General features: G+C 42.4%; 1 protein-coding gene across 8 annotated transcripts; it reads right to left on the bottom strand.

The window, feature by feature from the left end:
- Positions 1-368: 368 nt before the first annotated feature.
- nsmfa (NMDA receptor synaptonuclear signaling and neuronal migration factor a) lies at positions 369-22623 on the bottom strand. Of its 8 annotated transcripts, XR_003749234.1 has the most exons (16): positions 22267-22621; positions 14175-14236; positions 13091-13897; positions 12696-12762; positions 12361-12366; positions 8255-8307; positions 7697-7786; positions 6501-6628; positions 6151-6234; positions 5672-5705; positions 5394-5464; positions 5173-5252; positions 4918-5020; positions 2514-2626; positions 1541-1616; positions 994-1010 (listed from the first exon to the last, which is right to left on the bottom strand). XR_003749234.1 is itself a non-coding variant. In XM_028974073.1 (15 exons), the coding sequence occupies exons 1-15, from the start codon at positions 22335-22337 to the stop codon at positions 916-918; spliced, it is 1794 nt and encodes a 597-aa protein (XP_028829906.1). In that variant the 5' UTR covers positions 22338-22623; the 3' UTR covers positions 369-915. The 8 variants fall into 8 exon arrangements, 6 of the variants coding, with proteins under 6 accessions (XP_028829906.1, XP_028829907.1, XP_028829904.1 ...); XM_028974073.1 differs by lacking the exon at positions 2514-2626 and having other exon boundaries at positions 369-1010; positions 13091-13869; positions 14175-14231; positions 22267-22623; XM_028974074.1 differs by lacking the exon at positions 2514-2626 and having other exon boundaries at positions 369-1010; positions 14175-14231; positions 22267-22620.
- Positions 22624-26000: the final 3377 nt, after the last annotated feature.

The raw sequence follows: 26000 nt of genomic DNA, 5'->3' as shown, positions 1-26000 counted from the left end.
AGAGGAATGACCTCATGACGGAACAGACGATTCCATCATGCAAGCACGCACGCTGCTGTGAAAACCGTTTCAAGGTCATCCTGCAGGAGATTGGTGGATGAAGGCAAGATGATTTACAGAGGTGTGTGCAGCCGAGGAGAGCTGACGGGAATGAAAACGGCTTTCATTTAAAGGAGAGATGCGATAGGGTGGTCTGGAAGGGAAATGTATGCACACCTTTAAACACACACACACACACACACGCACAAATACACAAGGCAAGGAAACCTGCAGTAGCCGCCTTCCTGTGCAGGTAACACCTTCATCCATGGCAAACACCAATAATATGACTAAAGCATTCACATCGCCACATAAACAGGAGATTAAACTGACACTTGACAGATTTAATGGCAAAAACCTGAGTTGTTTAGTATAATTCGTTAGAAAGACCACAATGATCAAACATCAAAAATAAATCATCATATTTGGACACACAGGATATTTGCATGACTATGTATATATAGTATGTCTATATATATATTCATGAATCACGTTTTATGAAGAAATTGTCTTAATCGTACAGTCCATTATAGCCCAAAGATAACAATCTGATGGAGCGATAGTACAGTGGTTACATTGCAAAGAAATACAAGATATCCTTCCATTTTTTAATTCTGTCTATTTTTCCCCTTTTTTTTAAACTTGAGGTCTCTCGATTTCATTTTGGAGTTAAGCCTTGAGGCAGAGTGTGGATGTTTTCTGAGACCGGAGAGAGTCCTGACTGAAGATTGCGTATGAATAATGGAAGAGAACATCAGGAATCGTCTCTGCCTCCTCCTCCTTTTGGCTTGGCCTCTCCCGTATTTCAGTTTGAGAGATGCTCAGTGCACTGGGACATCCTGCCCAGCGACATTTTGAGACTCCAGAATGCTGTCACTAAATGTCTTCATAATCCAGGAGTTTGGAATGCTGCCGCGTCTTCCATAGTCGGAACAGACGGAAGTCAAAGTACATTTCAATCATCTCTTTGCCTGCGGAAAAAGGAAACCATCAAGGGCATATTCATCTTAAATAATGGAACTAAATAAATGGCAGAGGAGTGAAAATCAGTGACGTTTCTAATGTTTTTTCAGGCCTGTCTGTTGGTGGCCTTTGTTTGGGTGCACATTTATATTAAAGTGTGTGTTTCCATTCACATTTGAAAGTTTGAGTGATTGTCATTGTGAAACACTGCAGCACAGCACACGGTGACACCAATAAAATGTGTCCTCTGCTTTTAACCATCACCCTTGGTGAGCAGTGGGCAGCCATGACAGGTGCCCGGGGAGCCCGTGGGGACGGTGCTTTGCTCAGTGGGACCTTGGCGGATCGCGATTCAAACTGGCAACCTACTGATTATGGGGCTGCTTCCTTACCCGCTAGGCCACCACTGTGATTGTTTTATAACGTGATTCATGAATGTTCATAGAACATATAGACCATGCACAAGGACCATATTTGCCATAAATAATGTGTCTACTCTGTAAGGGAATGAGTGACAGAGAGACTCTGTGTGTGTTACCCTGTGAAGAAAGCTCCAGAGGCGAGCGGAATTCGACAGAATATGGCCTCATCAGTGACTTCAGTTTTTGGAACAGCTGTGGGGAAAGATAAGAGCAGACATATTAATCCTCCCGTGAGCCACTAAAACCACCCTTTCTCGCCCCCATTCCTCTCATCTCACCACCTCCTTTCCTCTGTGTCTTTCATCCCTTTCCCCCAATTTTCGCCACCTCACCAGGGATGCTTCACTCACTCCGGCTACAGAAATGGCTGACTTCTTTCTTTACCAAGACGGATAACAGGGAGGGCAAACAAGCCAAAGAGCGAAAAACGGCTCATACACACTGATCACTGTGTGTTAGCGCCAACAGGCAAATACAGCTCTCAGACTTCAGCAAGGAAACGCGTTGTCCACAAGAGTAGACGTCAGCATGTCAACCCGCCCACTTTGCAACAAACACACAATACATTTACATTTAAGGCATTTGGCAGACAATAATGTGTAGAAAAATTCTTTTCTTTTTTTGACACTAGATGTCCATAAATGCATTCAGCCAAATTAATTGAGAACACCATCATTATCTGATATAAAGAGTGCCGTCACAAATTGTTCCAAAAGTTGCCTCCAAAGTGTGCGTCCTTTTTAAAATACAGCCAGCTCATTTTCAGCCCAAAAGGATCCCACATTCGCTGAAAAAGTTGGAAGCTGCAGAGGGGTGACACACCAGAGATGAAACTCTTAGATCTGGCCTGTGAAATATTGCAGGAACAGCTCCCATCGTCACACAAATTAACAGCATGCATACATAATTACACATGCAGCAAGTACATGCTGTAGTGTAAAAGAAACTCACACGGTGCATACTGTGCGTCGGATTGCAAAGCGCTCATCATCTCACTACCAGTGACTCATCGAGAGGTCACACTAGAGCCATCTCCATGGATACACGTACACGGCGCAAAAAACGACGTCCCACAAGGGACTAACTTACTCATTGGTGCTGTTTTTATGACCATATGCGGCCATTTAGCATTCAGCTGAACCCTCGTCAGTCCCATCGAGGGGGCTAAAAAGGGCCGCGCTTAGCGAATGCCATCATAGAGCCTACAGTGTAAATAAGAAATGAGTGTGTGTGAGATCACAACAAGGACTGATCTGAAGTTTTTTCTGCTTATGCAATAGCGTTCTGGGATTGAAAGGGACAGTCTGAAACTAAGAAGGGCATGTATAATAGTCTTATTTAAACACACACAAAACACCGACAACAGACTGTAGGTCCACAGTTCTTGACTGTTTCCATAAGGCAGGATGACGATGAGACAGAAAACAGGCAAAGTGCAGTTTTGAGTATGGTTATAGAATGCATGAATAGAGGGAGGGTTAAAAAATAAACAATATAGTGTTAGCAGTAAAATATATTTTAATCTTTCTGAAACACACGTACATGGTGACCTAAATGCATCAATTTAGTCCCAAATTCACACTCTGCTCTCCAAGGAATCCCCTAATGGGGAGGTCACGTCCCTTTGACATCTCTCTAAGTTCATGCTAACATTCATTAACCAAAGCCACCAAGAGCAAATATACAGTACAGGCCAAAAGTTTGGACACACCTTCTCATTTAATGTGTTTTCTTTATTTTCATGACCATTTACATTTACATTCTCACTGAAGGCATAAAAACTATGAATGAACACATGTGGAGTTATGTACTTAACAAAAAGTGGAGACCTGACCTCCACAGTCACCGGACCTGAACCCAATCCAGATGGTTTGGGGTGAGCTGGATCGCAGAGTGACGGCAAAGGGGCCAACAAGTGCTAAACACCTCTGGGAACTCCTTCAAGACTGTTGGAAAAGCATTTCAAGTGACGACCTCTTGAAGCTCATCGAGAGAATGCCAAGAGTGTGCAAAGCAGTAATCAGAGCAAAGGCTGAAACTAGAATATAAAAAATGTTTTCAATTATTTCACCTTTTTTGTTAAGTACATAACTCCACTTGTTTATACATAGTTTTTATGACTTCAGTGAGAATCTACCGATGTAAATGGTCATGAAAATAAAGAAAACACTTTTAGACTGGAATGTATGAGCTGAATTATTATGAAATAGTAGAAAGAGAAGGCGGGTGCCAGCACATCAGGTTTAGTTTCCTCAAAACTAAGAGCAATGTTTATGTAAAAATAAAATATAAAAGAAAACTTTCTACTACCATTTTGCAACCTGACAGTGCAAAATATTCTCTACTTCCATTGTTGATCAGACATGCAATAATTGCAAACTTGAAATACAGTATTCTCATTTTCTGCACCAGTGCCACATCTTTGTGTTGATGACTATATCTACAATTAAACTGGAACTTGTTTATTTGCAATAAATTACTATTTGTACAATGTACTCAAAAAGCACATTGTAACTTTGTATCTGTCAGTATGGTCAGTGGTTTTTGTCTGTCAGTACTTTGTCAGTAGCCAGATTAGGTGATGTGATGGGTTCCAATTGATACCAATACTATTCAATATGTATTGGTGTATAGTTGTATTGGCAAAATCTCATCTGTCAATATGTGTACAGCATTTCCCTGTTGTGTATATGCATGCAAGCAGTAAAATACTTGGCATTCTTTTTTACATTTAAATAATTTCCAGGAAACCATCGTAAGGTTAGATTTCTGGAAACTTCCTCCAGTGGTGAAAGATACAGGTTTTGGAGATAAAGAGGTCAGTGGAACAAGCATCTCACAAAATCAGCTGATGCCAGCTACTTAGCTTGGCAAAGGGATAGTCACTTCCTGCCAGATAATTATCCTTTGTCACCTTGTGAGAGGCTGGACTCCAACCTCCAAATTTCAAAGTTGGCAGGCCTGCTGATATATTATTTGATTAGTCTAATTTTATCTCTCTGTTCCAGTTTCAAAAGTCGGTTGACACTGTGCAGTGCCATTCAAAGAATTACGTTTTAGTTACTTTTTTTCTGTGAATAACCATGGCAGTTTCTTTTGCCTGCAGCTAACAGTAAAACATTTAGCAATTTCAGTCATATCTGGCATGTGCATCAATAAATGGTCTCTTTATGATTATATATAATATTTATGAAAATATTATATATTTTGCTAGCTTTTTGTTACTTATAGTAAATGCTTCTCTATGAGAATATTAGACCTGTGGTCAAATGCACAGCAGCAAACTGCAAGCCAATATGCAAATGTTAAATGTCTATTCTTTTTCAAAGATTAGTGTGCAAATTATAGTATACACTGTAGCTGTCATGTGTTGTGTCACTGGAGGACCCCCGACAGAGGTACTCACTTGGGAGCAGGTGATCACAAACAACCTGCATCAGAAAAAAGTTTTTTCGTAATGTGTTTCGTAATGTGCTGAAAGGTAAAAACCCACCTTTTCTCCATTGGGATTTCCTAAAACATAGCAGCCCATGACGTGGATGAGAGTTGGCTCGGGATTGAGTTTGGTCATGAACCGACTCAGCCTCTTCCAGAACCTGAACAGATAAACAAATTAAAATGAAGTTAAAAAGAAATATATTGCATAAATTAAAAAACACACAATGACAATATGTAAAATGTAAATGTAAATGACTATAAATGCTGGTCTGAAGCCATAAATAATTTTGAAATGCACTCAGTCCCTTACTGGCTCATATCCTCCTCTTTCTCAACTTTGGCAAATGTGGCAACTTTATTCTTCAGTAAATACAGGTGGCCTGGACCCCCCTATGAAAAAAAGAGAGATTGAGCGAAAAGAGAGGGGGAAGAGAGAGACAGAAGAAGAAAAGATATAAGATCTTTATTCAATATTTTAATTTTTTTTTGCTTGTCACTCCTATCCCATATTTCACCTTCCATTCAACTCACCTGACAGAATATGAGCATTTGCCAGATTTTACAACCTCTCCTATAGGCTGTCAGCCTTTTATCTATCTCCTCTGCATGGAAAGACAGATACATGAAAAAAGGGAGATAGGAGAGCAAAAAAATCAGATCACAAATGTAAGGCACAAATAGAAACACTTAATCCTAAAAGCATCATATAGCTTCCAATATGCATTCAAGACACTTCAGCAACACCAGGAGTGCGAACACAACACAGGCAAATTATAAAGCAGCACGACACGTAAGCCATTGTTACCTACCCAGAATGTCATCAAAAGTAGCATGCTCATGGTCCTAAAATCAAAGACAATGACACGTGGAAAGATGTTTATTTATGAAAATATAGTGATCTGTTGCCAATATATGTTGCCACTGAATACACAATGATTTAGAGGCAAAACCAGGCAGCAGTTCGCCTGAAGGGCTTCCTGCACAACACACACATTATCATGTGAATCAGACATCTAACAACTAACTGCCTGAGAACACAGACAGTGAGAGTGTGAGTGTCATTACATCAGAGTTCAATGAGGAAAAACTACTTTCTGCATGACCATTTGTCATGGTTATAGGAAAATCTTTTTCCTTGAATACACAAATTTATCTGTGCAGTGTTCTGTGAATGATCCTAATAAGAGTCACGTTATTCAGACTGTTGTTTAATACAATTTGTTAAGTGTGTGAAAATGTGTTTTAACAGATCAGAGGCACAGTTTTGATGTTCCATTAGTCAACTTACATAGAGGATGGGAATGATTGATGGGTCATCTCTACGAATGATGTTGGGGACATACTCTGCTTTGGGCACTTTAGAAGAAATCAGCTGTAGGGAAGAAACTCATGCTTTAAACTGCGCATTTATTTACACTACCTTTTAACAGTTTACTGTTATTTAGAAATGTAGTACACTGTTCATGTTGTAAATGCTGTGGTTGTATTTTCATTATTTCAAACTATTTGATATAGAATTTTTTTGTTCTTCAAATTCATTACGTGTTGTTTTGTTTGTTGTTTTTTTGATCGGTAGTGTATATCATTTTATTAAGCAACTCAATCAAAAACAAAACTTCAGTCTGCTTAGAATCTCACCATGACTTTGGGGGGAATGAAGTCGTCTCCCTCGCAGGTGAGTCTCTCCATTTCTCTCTCTTCATCCCAGCTTGTGTCGCCACGGCTTGCCTCATCCAACGGTCCACTGGATGCCTGCAATTCCCCACCTAACCAACACAGGGGTCAGAGGTCACACTTATGAGAGGGGAGGTTGAAGAAGAGAACAAAAAGACTTAAAACAAGAGACAGGTTGTGCAGCACAGATATATGTGAAAGAGCTGGATAGAGAAAGAGGGAACTGGACAAAGATCAGGAAAAAAGTGCCAAACTGCTTTAAAGAGAGAGACACACAAAACTGCAGACAAATCAGCAACAGGTGTTGAGTGCACTTAAACCTGCAACAGGAGTGTGTCCATTTCCACTCATTTACAATCCCCACTTCCAGTGAATACACAGATGACTGATGAGGGTGAATAAACAAAGAAAAGACACTGCACAAGACACAGAAGACATTTCATGCAGCTACTTAAACCTATAGAACACACACCTTGCGCCGGTTCAGCTACACACACATACGCACAAATGCACACACTCCCTTCATCATAGAGCCATTGCATTGTGACAGCAGGTACTCACAGAAAAAGAGGCACAATTTGGCAGACAGACCAACAGTAAGAGGGAGACAGACAGACAGGGTCAGAGTTAACAGCACAGAGAGCAAAGCACTGTGTGTGCTTGTGTGTGTAATAGTTCTGTGTGTGCACATGTTTGAGTGACTCCAGGATTTTGTAAACCTGTAGGTGTGTAGGGTTACTACTGAGTCAGGGAAGACACTGAGAAAGACAGGATTTGCAAACTTCCATTTCAATTATAAGGTACAACAAGAAGGGTGTAGCCTGTAACAAGTAGTAGCCTAGTGGGTAACACACTCGCCTATGAACCAGAAGACCAAGGTTCAAATCCCACTTACTACCATTGTGTCCCTGAGCAAGACACTTAACCCTAAATTGCTCCAGGGGGGGACTGTCCCTGTAACTACTGATTGTAAGTCGCTCTGGATAAGGGCGTCTGATGAATGAATCAGTGACTTCTGAGTCTGAATCTGTCTGAAACATCCACTCATGTGTGCCAGACATAAGCATGTATAATGTAGGATGGTAGGACAGTGGGTTTTTGTGTGTGTGTGTGTGTGTGTGTGTGTGTGTGTATGTGAGTGTATACACATGAAAACTCACAGTCTTTTGAATCGTGTAGGGTGTCAGGCTTAACCGGGGTTGGGTCACTCCATGAGCGATTGAAGCTCTTCGTTCTGCGCTCTGCAAATGCTAGTGGGGGTGGTGAGAGAGAGTCACACACACACACACACACACACAGATTCCCATTCCTTCTCACAAGCATACAAGCTGCGGTCACACTTATGAGAGTAGGAGAGTTTTCTAAATCTTTCTGAATCTTTGAGGCAGCATTAATTTCCATATATCCCCCCATCCACACACACACACACACACACACACACACATCAAAAGCCTCCTATATATTACTCTAATAATATTTGCACTTGAACCTGGCTGAAACACTCAAACACGCATACACACGCGCTGCATACACACTTCACGGTGTTCGCAAGTACCAACTGCATCTCGCTCTTCTTTTTGAATTAAATGCACATGCACATGCTACACACGCATTCATGCATCATAGACACTCACTGGCACATGCTACACACCTGACAAAATAATGCACAAGCACAGATGGAATTGGACGGTGGCACACATAAATAACGGAACACTCACTCTGTGCTTTCATTCTCCTGCTGCCAACCATTCGTAGGTGCTTCCGGAAGTTTCTGTCCAGAAGTGTGAAATATGGAGATGGAAAAAGAAAAAAAAGAGAGAGAAAAGGCCAGTTCACTGTAAGGGCCTTCATTAAGAAAATCACTATAATTAGTTTTTTGGCAAAGCGTAGGTGACTAGAAAAGTAGCAGAGAGCTTTAATTCCAGCATTCAGCTTCTCTCTGACATCTCCCTGAAGTCAGATGGCACCGTAATAGTGCTGCTGGTTGAGTGTTTGAAATTACACTGCTAGATCACACATATATGATAAGTAAGTGTGCAAATGAGTTTAACTTTTTTTTTTTTTCTACCTCCAATTGTGCTGAATCCAATTGTGCAACAACATTCACAAATAAAAGAGAACGAGTTACCCGGTGCTCTATGCAATGGGTGATTTACGGCCAATCCGTTGTATTACATCACTCATAAAGCACTCTGGAAGAGTATTAAATCACTGTTCAAATTGCAGTGCAAAGCTGTCAGAGTGACACGATCCTATGGGTGCCATGAATGAGACTTGATCTTAAAAACCATTCCTGAATCTGGTGTTTAGAGGATTGCACACTTTGTCTTCCAAACCACAATATTTGGATTTCTTCTACACCTACTCATTCGCAAAACCTCACACAAAAACCATAACAACGGAAACCACGTTCATTACTCAAACTAACGCTGCGTGTGGGCTGGGATGTGTCACACGGAGAAGAGAGACGATGCTTACTGTAATTATGACACTGACACTATTAAATATTATGAGGATTTGTAGAACACTCAAGTAAGAACATGCTGCAAGGTTCAGGAAGGTAAAAAAATATTCTATTCAGAAAAAACAAATCATATAAAATCATGAAAAAATTTATAAACCATATCCAGTTAGAAACAATATTGCTTTACATGCAAGTGAACAGAAATATTACACCTTTATATGTACTGTATATGCCTGTATTAAAACATGTATTAAAACTGTATTCATCTTTTGCTCTCAGGACCAGGTATGGAGACAGATGGTCTATATAGCTTCTGTTTGAATGATGAAGAACGGAAGCCTGCAAATATATAACTAAAATCATTCACCTCTCCTGGAGGCCTAAATAAAGCTGTCAGAACACATGAAACTGTGTCCTGCACTGACACAGGTCACAACTGTGTGTTAAATGAGAGCAGTGCCTCGGCTGCATGGAATTCACTTCTAGACTTGCTGTGGGGGAGGACAGAGCATACAAACACGCACACAGAGGTGGAGTGAAAAGAGATGTATGAAAAGTGGCTCCACCAATATAGAACAAAATCCAACATTATTGAACTGAATGGAACAATAAGAGAGCTTTCAGGGCAGATTTGGCAGACTTTGACGAGACGCATGCTTCTTCACTGATAATGCTTTGCTGAGGACAGAAAAAAAAACCCTGCCGCCACCCCCAGAGTGAAGAATGAGTCAGAGGGGTCTCCTTTTCTCCTCAAGCCGCATAGTCATTCTTTCCTGACCGTTCTGAAAATACCTCGCTTCCTTGTATTCTGGGCATTCTACTGCCTGTTTTAATAATCTATGCCTCAATGTTTGTCCTGTGTTTTAGTCTTTCAGACACCCAGTTCCACTTGGCCCTTACCATCCTTCTCTATTTCATCTGCTTTGCCTGTCCTCACCATCCTCCACTTACATTTATCCTCCTTCTGTTGCTCCCCATTCTCTCCCACACTCGTCCTCTGTGTCTGTCTGTCTCTCTCAGCCTGTGGTGGGACAGTTCGGCTTCTCCTCTCTCAACAGCTCCGGTGCTTCCCCTTTAATCAGACATCTGACTGCATCAGATTGACCTTCATCCTGCTGCAGTTGGGCATGCTGGGATCTTTCCAGCCCAAGTGTCCAGCAACCTGCATCTCTCTGCGCAAAGTGACTTTCTTGTAATAATGAACACAAGTACGTGGTCTGCTTGCTTCGGTGCCATTAATATCATCAGGAAAACAATCCGTGAACTTTCTCCATCATCTTCGTCGTTACAATTACCAGTACAAGCACTGCTACAAGGTAACTGATTACCTTATGTTGCCCCTGGAGACACCAGCTCTACTCAACAGACTCCTTAAGACTGAACAGGTGATAAGATGATGGAACTGAGGTGATCACAGCAATTTCATATTTAAGTCGTGTTTTGCCTCACTCACACGTCTTGCATTATCTGCCTAAGCATGTTGAGTCTTTGTGTTTCTTTGTATTTTAATAATGTGATTTTAATAATGTCGAGATTCTGTGTCTCTTTGTTCGGTATGACACAAACAGTATGGTAAGGACATTTCAGCCTTGTATGAAACACCACCAGTCTCCTTCCAACATAGACATTTGCTTTGTCCATATAAGTAATTTTCACTCCTTTCTTTAGTTTTATAGTGAAATTACAATAGCTGGCTAAATCCATAAGATCTTGGAGTTTTCAGAAAGTAATCAAATAATGATTATTAATTATATCACATGAATCAATATAAGACCAAATGTCAAGTCACTTGATCTTAAAGTATGCCAGCACAACACGATAAGCAGATATGGGTGCTAAAGAAAAACCTGCCAGTGCAATCAGACTTTAAATGCTTGTTCCTGAACTGGCGCCAAGCACAGCACAATGGCTTGTTCACTACTGCAAGGTCAAAGATGTCCTCGGGACTTAAATAAATAAAAAGATACAGAAAGAACAGATGAAAGAAGAAATATGCTCTTTAATGATATTTGCTCATTAAGTGTATGAGCCTGATGCAGGTTTAAATCAGGCAGAATGAGGACGCAGCTGCATGAGAGCTGTCAATCATCTGGCTGCTAGTTGCAAATCTGTTTATGAGATTAAGATTAAGTAAAACTTCCCCAGGAAAATGTATTTGCCATTTACATGTATAGTGAAACGAAGATAGAAACAGAGCAGAAGAAAAAAAAACTATATTTAAGAAAAAATATTTACAAAAATAGAGCAACCAATATATAATGCAGATAAAGTACAGGTGGCTCAGGACAAGTCTCCCTAGTGTCTCCTTTGACTTAGCATATAGATTTTTACTTGGCACCATTTTGAAATTAGTGCCCTTTGAGTGTAAAATGATCCACCTCGACCACCGTACTTACTTAATGTAAATGTCAATTTCCTATGAGAGCTCATTTATGTAGACTTCATACCTCCCATCTTCATGTACTACACATGGGTGGGAAATGATGATCGACATTTGAGAATTGTCACTGCACGTTAGGTCTGAAGCTAAAAGTGTTAAGCAGTCATTTGGGGCATTTGTAGCAGCATTGAAATCTCCACAACATATTGTACCTCTGGATGACTGATGCAGATTGGAGCTCTCTTTTTCTCCTCTTTCTTTCCACAAGACCACGGAAAGCCCTGCTAGGACGTGGCACATCATTAAGAGAAGGGACCTCTATTGGCATTAGTGTAGACATGGCCATGTTAAGCTCAAGGCAAGGCTATAATGTGTTAGCTCAAGGTTTCAATGATTTGGTTAATGCTCTTGTTTTGTATTTGGAGCTAAATGTTTCTTAGATCTTAGCATAGATTAGTTTATCTTAGAATTTAGGAAATAAATAGTTCGGTTTTATTAGGTAATAAGTAGTTCAGTTTTAGCAGGGCTACCAACTGTAACACTTTGACCATCAAGACTTCAAACTCCTTTGCCAAACTTGTATTTTTTTGTGCAGTTGGGCCAATTCCCACACTTCAATCACTTTATGCACATTCACTGACCAATGGTTGAGTGCACATTATACACATTTACTTATAAACACAAATACATGTGACAAATACACAGTGAACAGCCAGTACTCGAAATCTCAAAGTTGGGAGCCCTGTTGCACATTTTATGTGTTTTAGTATTTTAGTTTTTTAGCAAGAGCAGATGTAGAGCGCGTTATCTGTCAAAGGTGAATTATAACAGTAAAATGTGAAAGTTCAAACACTCATTCCAGAGATGCATTGTTAGTGTGAAGGGTTTAAATAGGGAGGGGGTAGGTTGGGCAGGGACACTGAAAAAGTCCACAGAGGGAGCTCCGCAGAGACCAAACATGACCTGAAGGGGTTACTCACGATATCCTGTAGGTCAGTGGAGGCAGAGATAATAAAAAGAGAGAATAGGAAAGAGAAGTTATTCAATCAAACCAGAAAACACCTTCGTGTGAACAGACTGAATGAAACGTCGTATGTGGGGCAGCAACCGTGTGCACTCTGAATGTGTATAAAAAGTTGGTGAAAACGGGAGAAAATGTATCTGTGAAGGTTAAGTGCAGGTCAGTATGACTGTCACATGTTCTAACAACGGGTTCTGAGGTCACGTTGGCATTGAAATCAAAAGGTTGTTGTGAGTGTGTGTCTGCGCGTGTGTGTGTGTGTGTGTGTGTGTGTGTGTGTGTGTGTGTACTTACGCCTGCATTGTCGTTGTAGCTGTTTGGAAGCTGAACATGTTTTCTTTGGGAAACCAACTGCTGTCATCTGATATGCACCAAGAGAGGGAAATAAATGACTATTAGCTGTGATTCGGTTGTATTGTTGTTCTGTGAGTCACTGTGCGTAGATGTACCTACATCACAACTCAAATAAAGCTGAGACGCACACATGCATATTTCAGCACTCCACCACACTGGGTGAGAGTGAGACACACAGAGGAAGAGGAAGTAGGAGGGACAGAAAGAGTGGGAAATATGGATTGTCACGGCACAAGGTTCGACAAGCCACAGTCTACAGTAAAGAAAACCTCCACAACACAAAACAGAGACATCTTTGCTTCCTTTCTTATCCTCTCTCCCTCTGTCCGTCTCACCTCTCTCCAGCCCAGTCACTCGGTCAGCACTATGCATCCTTTCAAGGCGCCGGTGCTGCTTGCCTGCTTCCCGGGCGCTGCTCTCCAGGTCCAGGGACCCCTGACTCCGGGATGGGGTCCCAGAACAGGACTCGCAGGCCAGGCCGCACTCTCTGCCCTCTCCCCAACCGCGAATGTTGTGGGCGCTGACCGAGCCTTGCAGAGGTGCCTGGGACAGGTGGTGGTGATGGTGGTGGTGGTGGCTGGAACTTCCTATCCCAGCCGCCCCACTGCTGCTGCTGGGACCAGCTTGTTGGCTGCCCCCGGAGGTTGTGGCATTAGCGTGGGGGTTGCTGTGATGATGGTTGCCGTGGTGATGGTTGCCATGGTGGTGGTGGCGTTGGATCGGGGATGAGGATGAGGTGGAGGAGACGGAGGGGGAAGTGGAGGGCTGTCCCAGGATTTGGGGGTGTGAGGGGTGGGGTGTCCCCTTCAGCACCTCCAGCTCCAGACTCTCCTTGCTGCCACGCCCCGGTGCCAGCATGCCGCTCTCTCCGGTGATGGTGTAGACGCGGGCGGGCTGCAGGGAACACTCAACACACTTCAGCTGGTCCTCCTCGGCCGAAAAGCTGCGTTCCAGGCAGAGCTGGGTCTTGGACGATGAGGGAGGGGGTGGACGTAGGAGACCCAGGGGCGAGGTGACCAGAGTGGGCTTGGGTGTGGCTGTCAGGCCCCGAGCAGGACAGCTCTGGAGATTGTTGTTGAAGGAGACGCGCCTGTCTGGGGAGTCGCAATCAGGGCTAATGAAGGTGTCAGACAGCAAGTGGTCTTTATTAGGAAAGGAGGAATAAAGTGACAAAGATACAGAGGTAGAAAGAGACAGAAAAGGAGAAAGAGAAAAGTGCAAAAGAGATGAAATATGGAAAAAATAAACAGACAAAAAGAGCCATCATTCATACACTCCAGTAGTGTACAGATTACTAACATTTAAACTGGTAGGAAGGAAAGAGAATGGAATAGAAAGAATTGAATAAGGAAGGAGAGATGAAATAAAGAAAAACATTAAAGAAAAAAGGAACGGCATGGTATAAAACAGGAAACTTACCTGATCCGTTGGGATTTTCTGGGTGTGTGTGTGAAAGGTAGTCTCCAAACGCTTTGGCTGCTCTACAGGTACACACAAAAACACACACACACACACACACACACACAAACACACACATATAAGAAGAAAAATCAGTGTACTCTCTCAATCTCTTTTTTTCTCTCTATGCACTAAAGAAGTGCATGAGGACTGCTTTCTAATGTCAAAATATCCTTACAGAAAAAAAAACAAGAAAAGACTGCATGTGAGTCAGCTGTGTCTTTGAAATTGGAAGCTAATAACTAATAAACAAATATTTTTAAAATAGTAGATGCTAATGGCAGTGATTGACTTCTCACCATATTTCTATTGAAAACCATCCACAACCACAAACTAAGCATGTTGGGTGGAGTTCTGTTGAAGGATTAGGGGCACCCTGTGCCACCAATTTATCGGAATGGAGAATTACACCGGAATAGTTACTTCGTGTTCTACAAAACTGAGAAAATTATTCTTCTCTCTGTCCATGGTACACAGAAACTCGGACAGACTCTACGTGTCTTGTTCTATCCCTGCCCCAATGCCTACGAGATCTTACGAGACTCATGGGTAACTGGGTTCCCAGTTCTTCAGTGATCCCAGTGTTACTGCCTAATGCAGTTCGTGTTTCAGTGATGGCCAGATTCAGTGACATGGTTTTACACAATTGGCTGTTCTTTTGTTTTCCTTGCTTCCAGTTGATGAGCTGGTGCTGATTCCCAGGTTAAGTGATGTGATGAAAAATTGTCACCATTGGTGAATACTAAATCTCACCTTGCACTGGACTGGACATTTATGTGAAGAGTGGAACTATTTTCCAACCCTCCAAATTCATTTATTCCTCAGGGGAGAAAAATAAATATGTCACTGTCAATTTATGATATTTTTATTTTTGGCACGCTCTGCACCAAAATTGATCTTCATGCAAATATGTTTGTGTTGCCGTGGCAATCACCTGACAGGCAAGTGTCGGGTTCTGATGAAGTAGAGGTACACACACCACACCATGCTAATGTATTTGCTGGCTTATTTTGCCACCCACAGATTCAAATGGAGCATTGTTATCGCTGTGCACCAGACATGGGAGAAAAAAATTAATGCCAATGTGCATGTATGCCTGCCTGTGTGTGTGTGTGTGTGTGTGTGTGTGTGTGTGTGTGTGTGTGTGTGTGTGTGTGAGAAAGAGACCATCTCATGTTGACATGCCCACTCAACTGGTGTGTGTGTGTGTTTCGTACAAACAATATACACAAAGAATCTACACTTGCCATCTGCACTTCTACATACATAACAGATAATAGCCATTTTCCTCTATAACTTAGGGATCATATTCCATGTGAAAAGAATCGAGTATTGCAGAGTGACTTTTGTTCTCATCCAAGCAAGTGTTGGTGCAGGCTTTTAAAAAGGAATCTCATTGGCCCCGGTCATTGGCTCACCAGGTAGAGAATCTTGTCAGAGGTGATCTTTGATCTCGATGTTGTTTAATTTTACCTGCCAGTGTTTTAGCATTTATTTCTGTGATGGGTCCCAGTTTAAGAATGTATAACCACACAGTCTGGATATGACTCATAATCTATATTATGTTTATATGTAGACGCAAACCCACACACACCTCCCACGTTCGTACTTAAGCAAGTATTGAAAATAGCTCTATACCCCTGTACAAGACTGGAAATACAGAGGCAGCTGGCGACAGGTGACTTGCTGGCCAAGCCTCTACTGAAGAATACGACAGCTTGGCAGTGCAACAAACACACGCGCAAACATGCGAGAGCAGCCTGACACAGATGCACACGCAGAGCTCGGCTACTCCAGACACACTTTCACCACAGCTTGACAGCTTCTGTCTTTTGTGTGCACTGGCAGACCCATAACAGCACATTTAACTGTCATCCCCCTGAACACACAAACAATCTCACGCAGAGACACACAAATATTTGGTGACACAACCCGGGTGTGTGTCAGAAAGTCTTTCTGAAATGTTGGGGAAATCTCGTGCTGATCTCTGAAAGAATTCATTTCAATGGGCAACCTAGTTCTCTATAGCAAGCAAGAAAACAATCAAACAAATAAATAAATCCAATGATACATGATGATTAAACTTAACTAGGTGATCAGTAGATACATGCAGAATCATTTCATAAAATAAGAATAAAAAGGGAGGATAGAGGAATAGAAACAGTGTGAGAATATCTCTCTCATCACTGCAGCTGAGAGAGAGATTAGACAATCATTCATGCATTGTTTGTTGTGTGTGTGCTTCTGTTCATTCATGTATATAGATATGGGGGGGGGAATGTAATCAGATTCTGGGATTCTAGTTAAGTGTGATGTAGAGAGAGCAAGGAGAGCAAGAAAAGGTTGCATAGAGGGAGAGAAATGATAGAGAACAGGTTCTGAATGTATTCATGGTCTGTTACCGGAACAAAAATAATCTAATCTAGTCACATAGCAAATCTTTGGTGTTACAGTGCGTCAAATAATACTAAATTCTTTATTGCGCTGATAAGTATTTATTGCCTTGGAGAGTCTCAGCAAAGTCACCACCATCATTACTAGTTTTAAATTAGTTTTAACTGATTTTATTATCAGTCATTAGAGTGAGTCTTTTCTGTCAGAGACAATGATTGATGCTACATCAAGTCATTTCTCTTACAGTCAATAAACTAATTAAAAGTAATCAGTAATCAGTAATAGTATTTTTTACTGCAGTGACTCACAGTGAGTCACTGTGTCAGTGAGTCATTTCCACGCATGGAATCATTTGTTACAGTCAGTCATTACTGTAGCAAGTGGTTACTGTTACTGTTTTACATACCTAGTCATTACCTTCATGGAGAATCGCTGTCAATGCAGTGACACTTAGTCCCCATAAAGATATTATGGTGAGTCATTATTATCCCAGCACCTCCCTGTTATCTCCGGGACTCATTACGTACAGTGTGACATTACTCTTCCAACAATGACATGTCATCAGTCATGGCATATCATTACTGCGACAGTGAGTCAGTACCATTGCAGCAAACCAGTCATAACAGTGACAATGACTCACTATCACTACATTGAGGCAATACTGCTGCTCACATCACACCAATGCCATGTGTAATAGGGCATCTTGTGTCAAAGTGGTTGTTAACCCGCCCACCCATACCAACAATGGTTTGGAAAAAGCAGCATGGAAAAGTAAGTGACATACATTCATTTTTAACAATCATGTAATCTTGTCTTAATTTTTTGGTTAAAGAAATAAAAATTATTTCAACTGAGCCCTTTGGGTTTTTTTTTTCTTTTGTTTATTCTTTTTGAACAATATAATCCAGGCATATTCACTACAGCTTCATCAGAACATAATGTAACATTTCTAAAACTGATGAAATTTCGGCTCATGGCGCCAGACTTTGACATGGTAAAACTCTGAAGGCCTCATAGGGCTACAACTCAAAAACTTCAAATGATTTGAATAAATGTATATATATGCATGCAAACGTCATTCACGTTCTCATATGGGAATTCTTTCTGGAATGAAAGAGACAGTAGAGCTGTAACACGTTCCATTGAACACTTTAAATCTTTCCTTTTTTACAGACAGCAGAAGGTGTCAATCATGAGGAACATTCGTTTTGTCTCCTCATGAGATCTTATACATGAGGTTGGCCATCAGATAAATCAGCAAAAGCTCTCCACTGAGAGTTGCTTACTGAATTGCATGCCCTTTTCACTTGATTGGTTAATTGTGTCTTCTTATTTCCCATTTGAAATGAGAATGGCTCCAAATATACAACACATATCCACACAACACAACTTATTTCATAAAAAGCCCTGACATCTCTCTTCCTTTACATCTCTGTGTCTTTCTAGCCAGACAGAAAAAACACTCAAGCAAGGTCTTCTATAAGCAATTGTGTCTATGTACCTGTGCGTGTTTTTATCTTGTTTTTGCACAATGAGAAAAGGCAACATTTATGAATGTGAATTATGAAATGTGGGCACTATGTTTTCCTTTGGGCAGCTTTACGAGTCACTATAAACACACACACACACACACACAAAATCACAATGGAAGCAAATAAAGCCATTACCCTTCGATTAGAGGACAAAGTGAAGTCCTGACATCTCTTCACCAGTGACATGTCCTTTCTTCTGGGAGCGCTTAGACAAACCACACAGGGCCTCTTACATCTGATATCTAAGACAAGGCAGTAAAAATCTGATTCCGTGATTGGTTTTCCCCACAGTGCCCTTTAAGTTAACAGTGCAGGTTTGTAAAATAGGACGTAGCCTCAGGTTTTCAATGTTGTGAATTTGGATCTCGGAACGGACCTGTTGTGTGCTCCCCCCATGATGGAGCGGGTTTTCTCCAGGTTCTCCAGTTTCCTCTCATTGCCCAAAGGCATGTGTCTAGGTGAGGCATGTATACTAGGTGAGTCAAACTGAGCCTTTAAATTAAAATAATCTCTTCTATATGCTTTAACAGAAATAATATGTTCTAGTGGAGCTTTCTCACTGAGCATATAGGGTCTTTCTCAGTAGCACTGCACAGATAAAGTGCCACCTTGTCACCAATGACACACTGGCATTAGAAAGGGTGTAGAGACATGCCAAACTAACACTCACCCCCCGTAACACACACAGAAACACACACTGTTCACTATTTGGAACGTTAAAACCTCCTAGAGACCAAAGTTATCGCTGCAATCAGACTAATTACAGACAGCTCGCTAATCTCTTAAATGTGATGATTTAGAGAGAGGAAAAGAAAGCAGAGAGGATGCCGCACAGACAGCATGAAGCAATTTACTCATCTATTCTCATCAGATCAGTCAAGTCTTTCTTCCTCTCTTATTCTCAGTACATTTCGAAGGAAACAACTTCACATCACGCCTTAACAAGTTCATTTCAAGTTGTGTCGAGTTTATAGTCATTTCATCCAGCTACACAGTACTGTGGCAGGAAGTGCAGAAAAAAAGAAAAAATCTCATCCTGATATTAACACCCACTCTGACATGAGAAAGAAAAGCGCCTTCTTGCATATTACGGGTCAACTGTCAGCTAGTCCATGTGACAAAAGCACATTTTGCACATTGCCACAAGGGTTGGCAGTCTGGTCAAGTCCAGGATGCTCCTTTATACGTGACTCTATGGGTCAGCGTGTCTGGGGGTGTGATGCGTATATAGTAAACTCAGACTATGGTGCAACACACATCAACATTTGATTGTTCATCATTTCACTTATTTTTTCATATTCCTCTGTAAGGCCCTATTGTTGTCATTACTGGTAAGAATTAGTATTAGTTTTAGTATTGCCGTGATGATCAGGGCCAAGGCCTACGCAGGAAGTGACTGAATTTGACCATATCAGGAAATTAGGACACACATACACTCATTTTCAAATGCACAAAGATCATCATAACATCATAACATAACATCAGCAGAAAGAAGGAGAGAGACAGAGAGAGAGAGAGAGAGAGAGAGAGAGAGAGAGAGAGAGATACAGTCTTCTTCTGTAATGTTCATCCTCTGAACCCTCAAAGAAAAGCTGACAGAAGGAGACAGTGAATGCAAAGCGCTCTAATTCAGGAAGCTTTGCTTCACCGAACCATTTCTGTTATCGAACAGTAATCTTTGCCTTCAGAACCTTCTGTCCCTGTTGTCACTCGGTGCAGAAATGGAGAAAAGCCTCCTGCCGTCTGCTTTCATGCCAACTGTTCCCAATTTATGTTCATTTTCCTTTTCTCTTCATTTTCTCCGCAGCGCCATCTATTGGTGAAAGCCAGAATCTCACATCTGTTTCCCATTTAAAGGATTTTTGTCCCAGGCCTGACGGGGGGCCTGTGTTCCCTTTCCTTCCTGGGCCTGAGGAGCAGGTTTGTAACTCTCTCGGGGGTATTTTTTTATAAATGTGGCACAGTTTCTCTGTGGTTCGAGCAAATTCGATGAGCAATACTATGATTACGAAACAGCTACGTGAACTCCACTCACCCGCCAGACTGTACAGCCATAACAGAAACAGCTCTGATTAACCAACAGTGACTCAGCAGCCGGGAGGGCCTGAGGGTGCAAACAGCTTTGAGTGCCTCGCTTTTGTGACCGTTGCGCTGCCGATAATTTAGCTGGGGCAACAAGAGGGGTTAAGGCGATGGGATTTTATTCCTGAAACCTGCTACTCTTTGCACCGATGAGTCAGCCTGGCGGTACAGCAGCACTCATCCGTCAGGGCAGGCGGGCGAAGAGGACGGTGAAACAGGAAAGGATATTTGAAGGGTGAGAAATGAGGCAGACACACAAACACATTTTTTTTCTATCCGCCCTTCGCACGCTCATGGTCGGAAGGAACAACGCAGTCAATCTGCACCAGCTGAATTATGTCCGCGATGTCCAGGTCTAGACTGCATGCAAATCTGTGACAAATATGTCAGCATCTGACCTGGCCGAGGTCAATCGATTCCACCAACCGATCAATGCAGTCGAGCGGATCTATTCAAACTCCATTCAAATCAGCCACCACAGTTACGGGACTTTGGGCCAAAAAAATGCTGCTTTAAGTCATCTCAGTCAATATAACAAATGGATAAAGGAAGCATGTTCACACACATACACGTACACACACACGCACACAAAAAACAAAGCTTGTGCAGCTTTTGCTCTGAATGGGATTTTGCATGCACTGGCAGTTATCTGATAACGCATTAGTCCCCAGTGGCCTGTGCATGTTTGTGAGTGTGTGAGTGTGTACGCATCAGTCCCCTCTCTGTCCTCCCTGGGGTGTCTGCCCGCCTCCCCGGGTTCCCACTCTCCATCTTTAATCACAGCTCAAGTGCTGGAACTCAGCATGAACCGGTGCTACAGTATGTCACAAGGGATATTGGACTGAATACAAAATCGCTACTCTGACCCACAAACACACACACACACACACACACACACTCACGTGCAACTTGAGATTATAGCATGTGTCTTAAGACAAGAACTGAAATCATGGCTTGGTAGATTTCTTTTGGGGTATGAAGGTCATTTCCATGCCCTCTACCATGAGCCATGAGTTACGTGTGACACACTTTAAGGTGGATTCGCAAATGATCCTTCATGCCAACAGGTCGATTTGATGGATTTAACAAATAAGATGAGGCGTCCGCAGCAGACACAATCAGCAGTCAGATGTGTACACACACGCACGCACACACACACACACACACACGCATACACACGACCAAATGACCAAAGATCATTTAATGCTTTAAATAAAGATTAATAATGAAAGAAATCAACGTCAGTCAATTAAGATGGAATTTTAAAGCAGAAATCGCTTTGCTTCAAGTCAGTCCCGAACTGGGTTCTGTGCTTGTGTGGCAGTGGTGCGAGTCGCGGATCATTTATATATTATATTATATATATTTATTTATGTTTGTATTAATACATCAAATAATCTGTCTGCATTACTGAAGGACCCGGCGGGCTTTTTGTGAGACTGGGCGTCCAACCGAAACCGCCGAACGACCGTGAATGAAGAGATCGGCGGCGAGGTCAATTACAACCCGCTGAGACCATGAATGACGGGCCTTTTCCACTGCGCACACCGCCGCGCACGGGTCCGACGCCAATATTTCTCACCAAAACTGACCAGCAGTAGCAATGGCAGTAAAAAAAAAAAAGCGCAGACCGACAGCAGACTGGAACGGGGTACCTGTGCGCCGGATCTGGATTCAGCACCACGCCGCGGCGGACAGCGCCAACTGGCCCCGACATTAAAGCAGAGCGCACACATCTCCAACGTAGCGATAACGCACACGTAGAAAAATGGCAACGGGGTCCCGTTATTGTGCACAGCCGCATCCAAGTTCTGGCACGATGCGCCAAACGAATTTGGTCCGGACCGGATCCGACCCCCCCCATCCGTATTACCTCAAATGATCTCAGATGGTTGTTGCGGTGTAATGTCATTCAGCCGCAGTGTGATAGAAGCGTGCTTTCTACCCGTCCTTGGTGCAGGGGGGCACTGGCTGCACAGTTTGGGGGGTCCACGCACGGATTCGTAACTTCTACGTCCACGCAGCGCTGGACTTCAGACACTCACCTAACTTTCGCTGCCACGGACGAGATCGCATCGTTTCTCAGATTCTTCCTTTTGGACACGGCGGTTCCCATGCTGAGATGGAAACGACGCTGGAGAGGAAGCCGCTCATTCCAGACGGGAAAGAATAAAGCACACACACACACACACACACAATACGGCGGCGCGTGGAACAAAAAATCCCGAGGATCTGCAGCGTGGACGTGCAGCACCGGCGGCGGCAGGGAGGAGGGGAAAGGCAGGCGTGCACAGACCCCGCCCGCTCTCAGTCGCACCCCTCATTTCATTGATCTGAGGGAGCGAGAGAGAGAGATGGAAATGGAGTGGGCGGGGGAGGGCTGGACCATGTGCTTGGAGTGTGGATGGAGGGGCTTCTGCACAGGAAACACCAGACCCATATAAGGAGCAGTCACGTCCTTCTTCCAGTGAGCTCTTAGCCAAAGCAGGTAAAGGCTGGAGCGTGCATCCCATAATACATGCATGTGAAAGGAAGCTGCCCTAAAGGACGAGGATGCCCGAAGATAATCCTGGTCTGCATTCGCTCCATTGCAGGCTCCCTGCTGGAATGTGATATAAACACACACACACACACACACACACAAGGTGAGGAGGTAAATGACAGTGTCCCTGTGAGGCATCTGGAACAAATGGATGCAGACAAAAGTGACATTTGGCAGGCGAGGCGTCGGCTGAAGGAACAGGTAGAGAGAAAATCAGTCAGGCGGCCAGTGATTCCATCGACTCTAATGAGGTCAGCCTTGGACGAGACGGAGCCTTCGTCCTCTGCGTGTCTCCGAGTGTGTGAGGTGAGGGGGGACGAACACACATTTTGAGATGATGGAAATTGATAAAACAAAGCACACTGCGCGGTTTAAAAGTAAACAAATGTAAGTGTGTGTATGCATGCATGATGTGTCTGCTGATAATGTGAGGAACCTGGTAGAATTTGAAAACGGAGATAGAGGGTCTTAATTAATAAAAGAAAAAGTGAAAGCCACGGCGCTGAATAACAGGAGCTGAAGTCCATGCACGATCAGTGGACGTAAATGAAACTACTGATGGGTTAAGTGACTAACATTGCTTATATGGTTACAGTGCCACATGTCGTATAATCAGCAATTCATTTGAAGTTAAAGGTGCAGATCTGTGCCGCTGTCAAATAGGTGTAGTGTATCTCCAGCCGGGCTGTCCAGGACGGTCACCTATGTCACATGCAGTCATCAAATGTGTTGTCTGAAGAAATCAACCAGACATTCTCTTTCACCTTGAAACTATTATTTAACTGCTAGTCATTTTTGTCTCAGTCTTTGTTTGAACACACACCTTGACAGGGGCAGTGGTGGCCTAGAGGTTAAGGAAGCGACCCCGTAATCAGAAGGTTGCCGGTTCGAATCCCGAGCTGCCAAGGTGCCACTGAGGTGCCACTGAGCAAAGCACCGTCCCCACACACTGCTCCCCGGGCGCTGGTCATGGCTGCCCACTGCTCACTAAGGGTGATGGGTTAAATGCAGAGGACAAATTTCACTGTGTGCACCATGTGCTGTGCTGCTGTGTATCACATGTGACAATCACTTCACAATTTATTTAATTTAAAATTTAAAGAGACAGAAATGACTGCACGTCTCTATTGAACATTTTGAGAATAACACAAATACTGGTTTCTGCATAGCACAAATAGCACAAGGCTGCCACATTCTGTCATGCTGATTGTGTTAGAATAGCAGATTAAAAGGAGGGTGATGCCTGAAATCATTGCGCTTCCTCTGTTAACCATGGTTACCTGCAAGGAAACACTTACAATCATCATTGCATTGCTTCACAGGCAAGGATATTGCTGCACTTAAATCAACCATTTATCAGATCATCAAAAACTGTGTTGTGAAGAAGGCTTCAGGGTCCCCAAGAAGGAGGACGGCCTGGTGTCAAGAAACAAGCAAATAAGCCACTTCTCTCCAATAACAGACTGATATTCTGCAAAAAGTACACAAATTGGACTGATGAGGACTGCTGGGGTAAAGTCATTTTCTCTTTGGGGCATCTGGAATAATGATTGTCTGGAGAAGAAAGATGAGCGCTACAAATCGGCCCTGTCTCGTGCCAACAGTAAAGCATCCTGAGACCATGTTTGGTGAAGAACAATGCCCTTTCAAGCATTATATAGCACCGTGCCATAAAGCCAAAGTGAGAACTAAGTGGCTCAAGGAATAAAATTTTAATTTTGGGTCCATGGCCAGAAAAGTCCTTGTACCTTACTTGTGGTCAATCCTCAAGAGGCAGGTGGACAAACAAAACCCACAAATTCTGACAAACTCCAAGCACTGATCATGAAGGAATGGGTTAACATCAGTCAGGATTTGGCCCAGAATTTGATTGACAGCATGTCAGGGCAAATTGCAGAGGTCTTGAAAAAAAACAACAACACTGCAAATCAGGTCTCTTTGCATAAACTTGATATAATTGTCAATAAAAGTCTTTAGAACTTACAGTACAGACCATGTGAACGCCACATGTGTTCAATCATAGTTTTGATGTCTTCAATGAGAATCTAACAATTTTGATGGTCATGAAAATAAAGAAAACTCATTGAATGAGAAGGTGTATCCAAACTTTTGGCCTGTACTGTATCAAATGAACGCTTGAACTTATACTTCAATACACCACAGAAACAACTGACAAAAATATCTAATACACTGAAGCACTAAACGTTTTGCAAACTAGTATTTGTGTCATTCTTAGTTCCTATGCTTTCTGGCTGATGTTTTGGTCACTTCTGAATGCTTTTGAATTGTGAGGTTCAGTGAACATGCTCAGGTCCCTGTTCTAAACATCCCTAATCTAAATGTTTTTTTAAAATGAAAGCTTAACACTATTTTCAGACTGCTTGGCACGGCAGCTTTGATTTTATAGCCCCAATCTAACACTGTGTCCCCTTCTCCAACAATGCAGGAGAATGCAGGTTCTTGTTTGATGGACCACTTCTAGAGAGCATGGTAGGAAAGAGTCATATCTGTCAAAGCACCATGGAGTGGCAGAGATGAGTATAGATGAGGTGTCGTCTGTGCACAGAAACAATGAAGATGCTGACTGCTGCTCTGAGCGAGAAATAAGATCTCTACTTGCTAAAATGGCAGTAGAGCCTACGTGAAAATGCCAGTACCTTGTGTGTGTGAGAGAGAATTTCCCCAATCTACAGGCTCAGAGCACAGATGAATCTGTCTGAAAACACAAAAAGATGTGCATGTAAATAGGGCTGACATGGACAGAAATATTATCCAACTAACAGGTAACTATCTCAAATAATAGATAATAAAAGTGGTCCAATTACCTCCAAAAATATTTTCAAGAACCACAATTATGATGGCGAGGGTGTAAAACCGCTCCCTTTATTTTCAATATAATAATTGATTTTTGTTTGGTTGGAGTGTCATTTAATGAACGAAGTATACCTCCGTGTCATACACTTCTGTGTCATCTTCACTGCCATCAACTTTTAAAACGATAGCACTTGCCTCGCGTTCATGTCCCGCATAAATGGGATTGATAGAATTTGTGTACACAACAAAGCTGAAGTTAACTCCTTATTCGCAACTAACTCCCTGTTCAAATAGTCTGTTCCACCTTAAATAACGCAGGCTGCAATACTATTTATTTCACATGGAAATGTCCATATTCAATATAAATCTATGTGTACATGAGCAAAGTTCCCAGGTCAGTTTTGCACTTCAGCCAGTCAGAGA

The sequence above is a fragment of the Denticeps clupeoides genome, chromosome 3 (assembly GCF_900700375.1).
Source record: "Denticeps clupeoides chromosome 3, fDenClu1.1, whole genome shotgun sequence".
Taxonomy (NCBI): Eukaryota; Metazoa; Chordata; class Actinopteri; order Clupeiformes; family Denticipitidae; genus Denticeps; species Denticeps clupeoides.
Note: the sequence above shows the minus strand (reverse complement) of the source record. Positions and strands in the feature narration are given on the sequence as shown.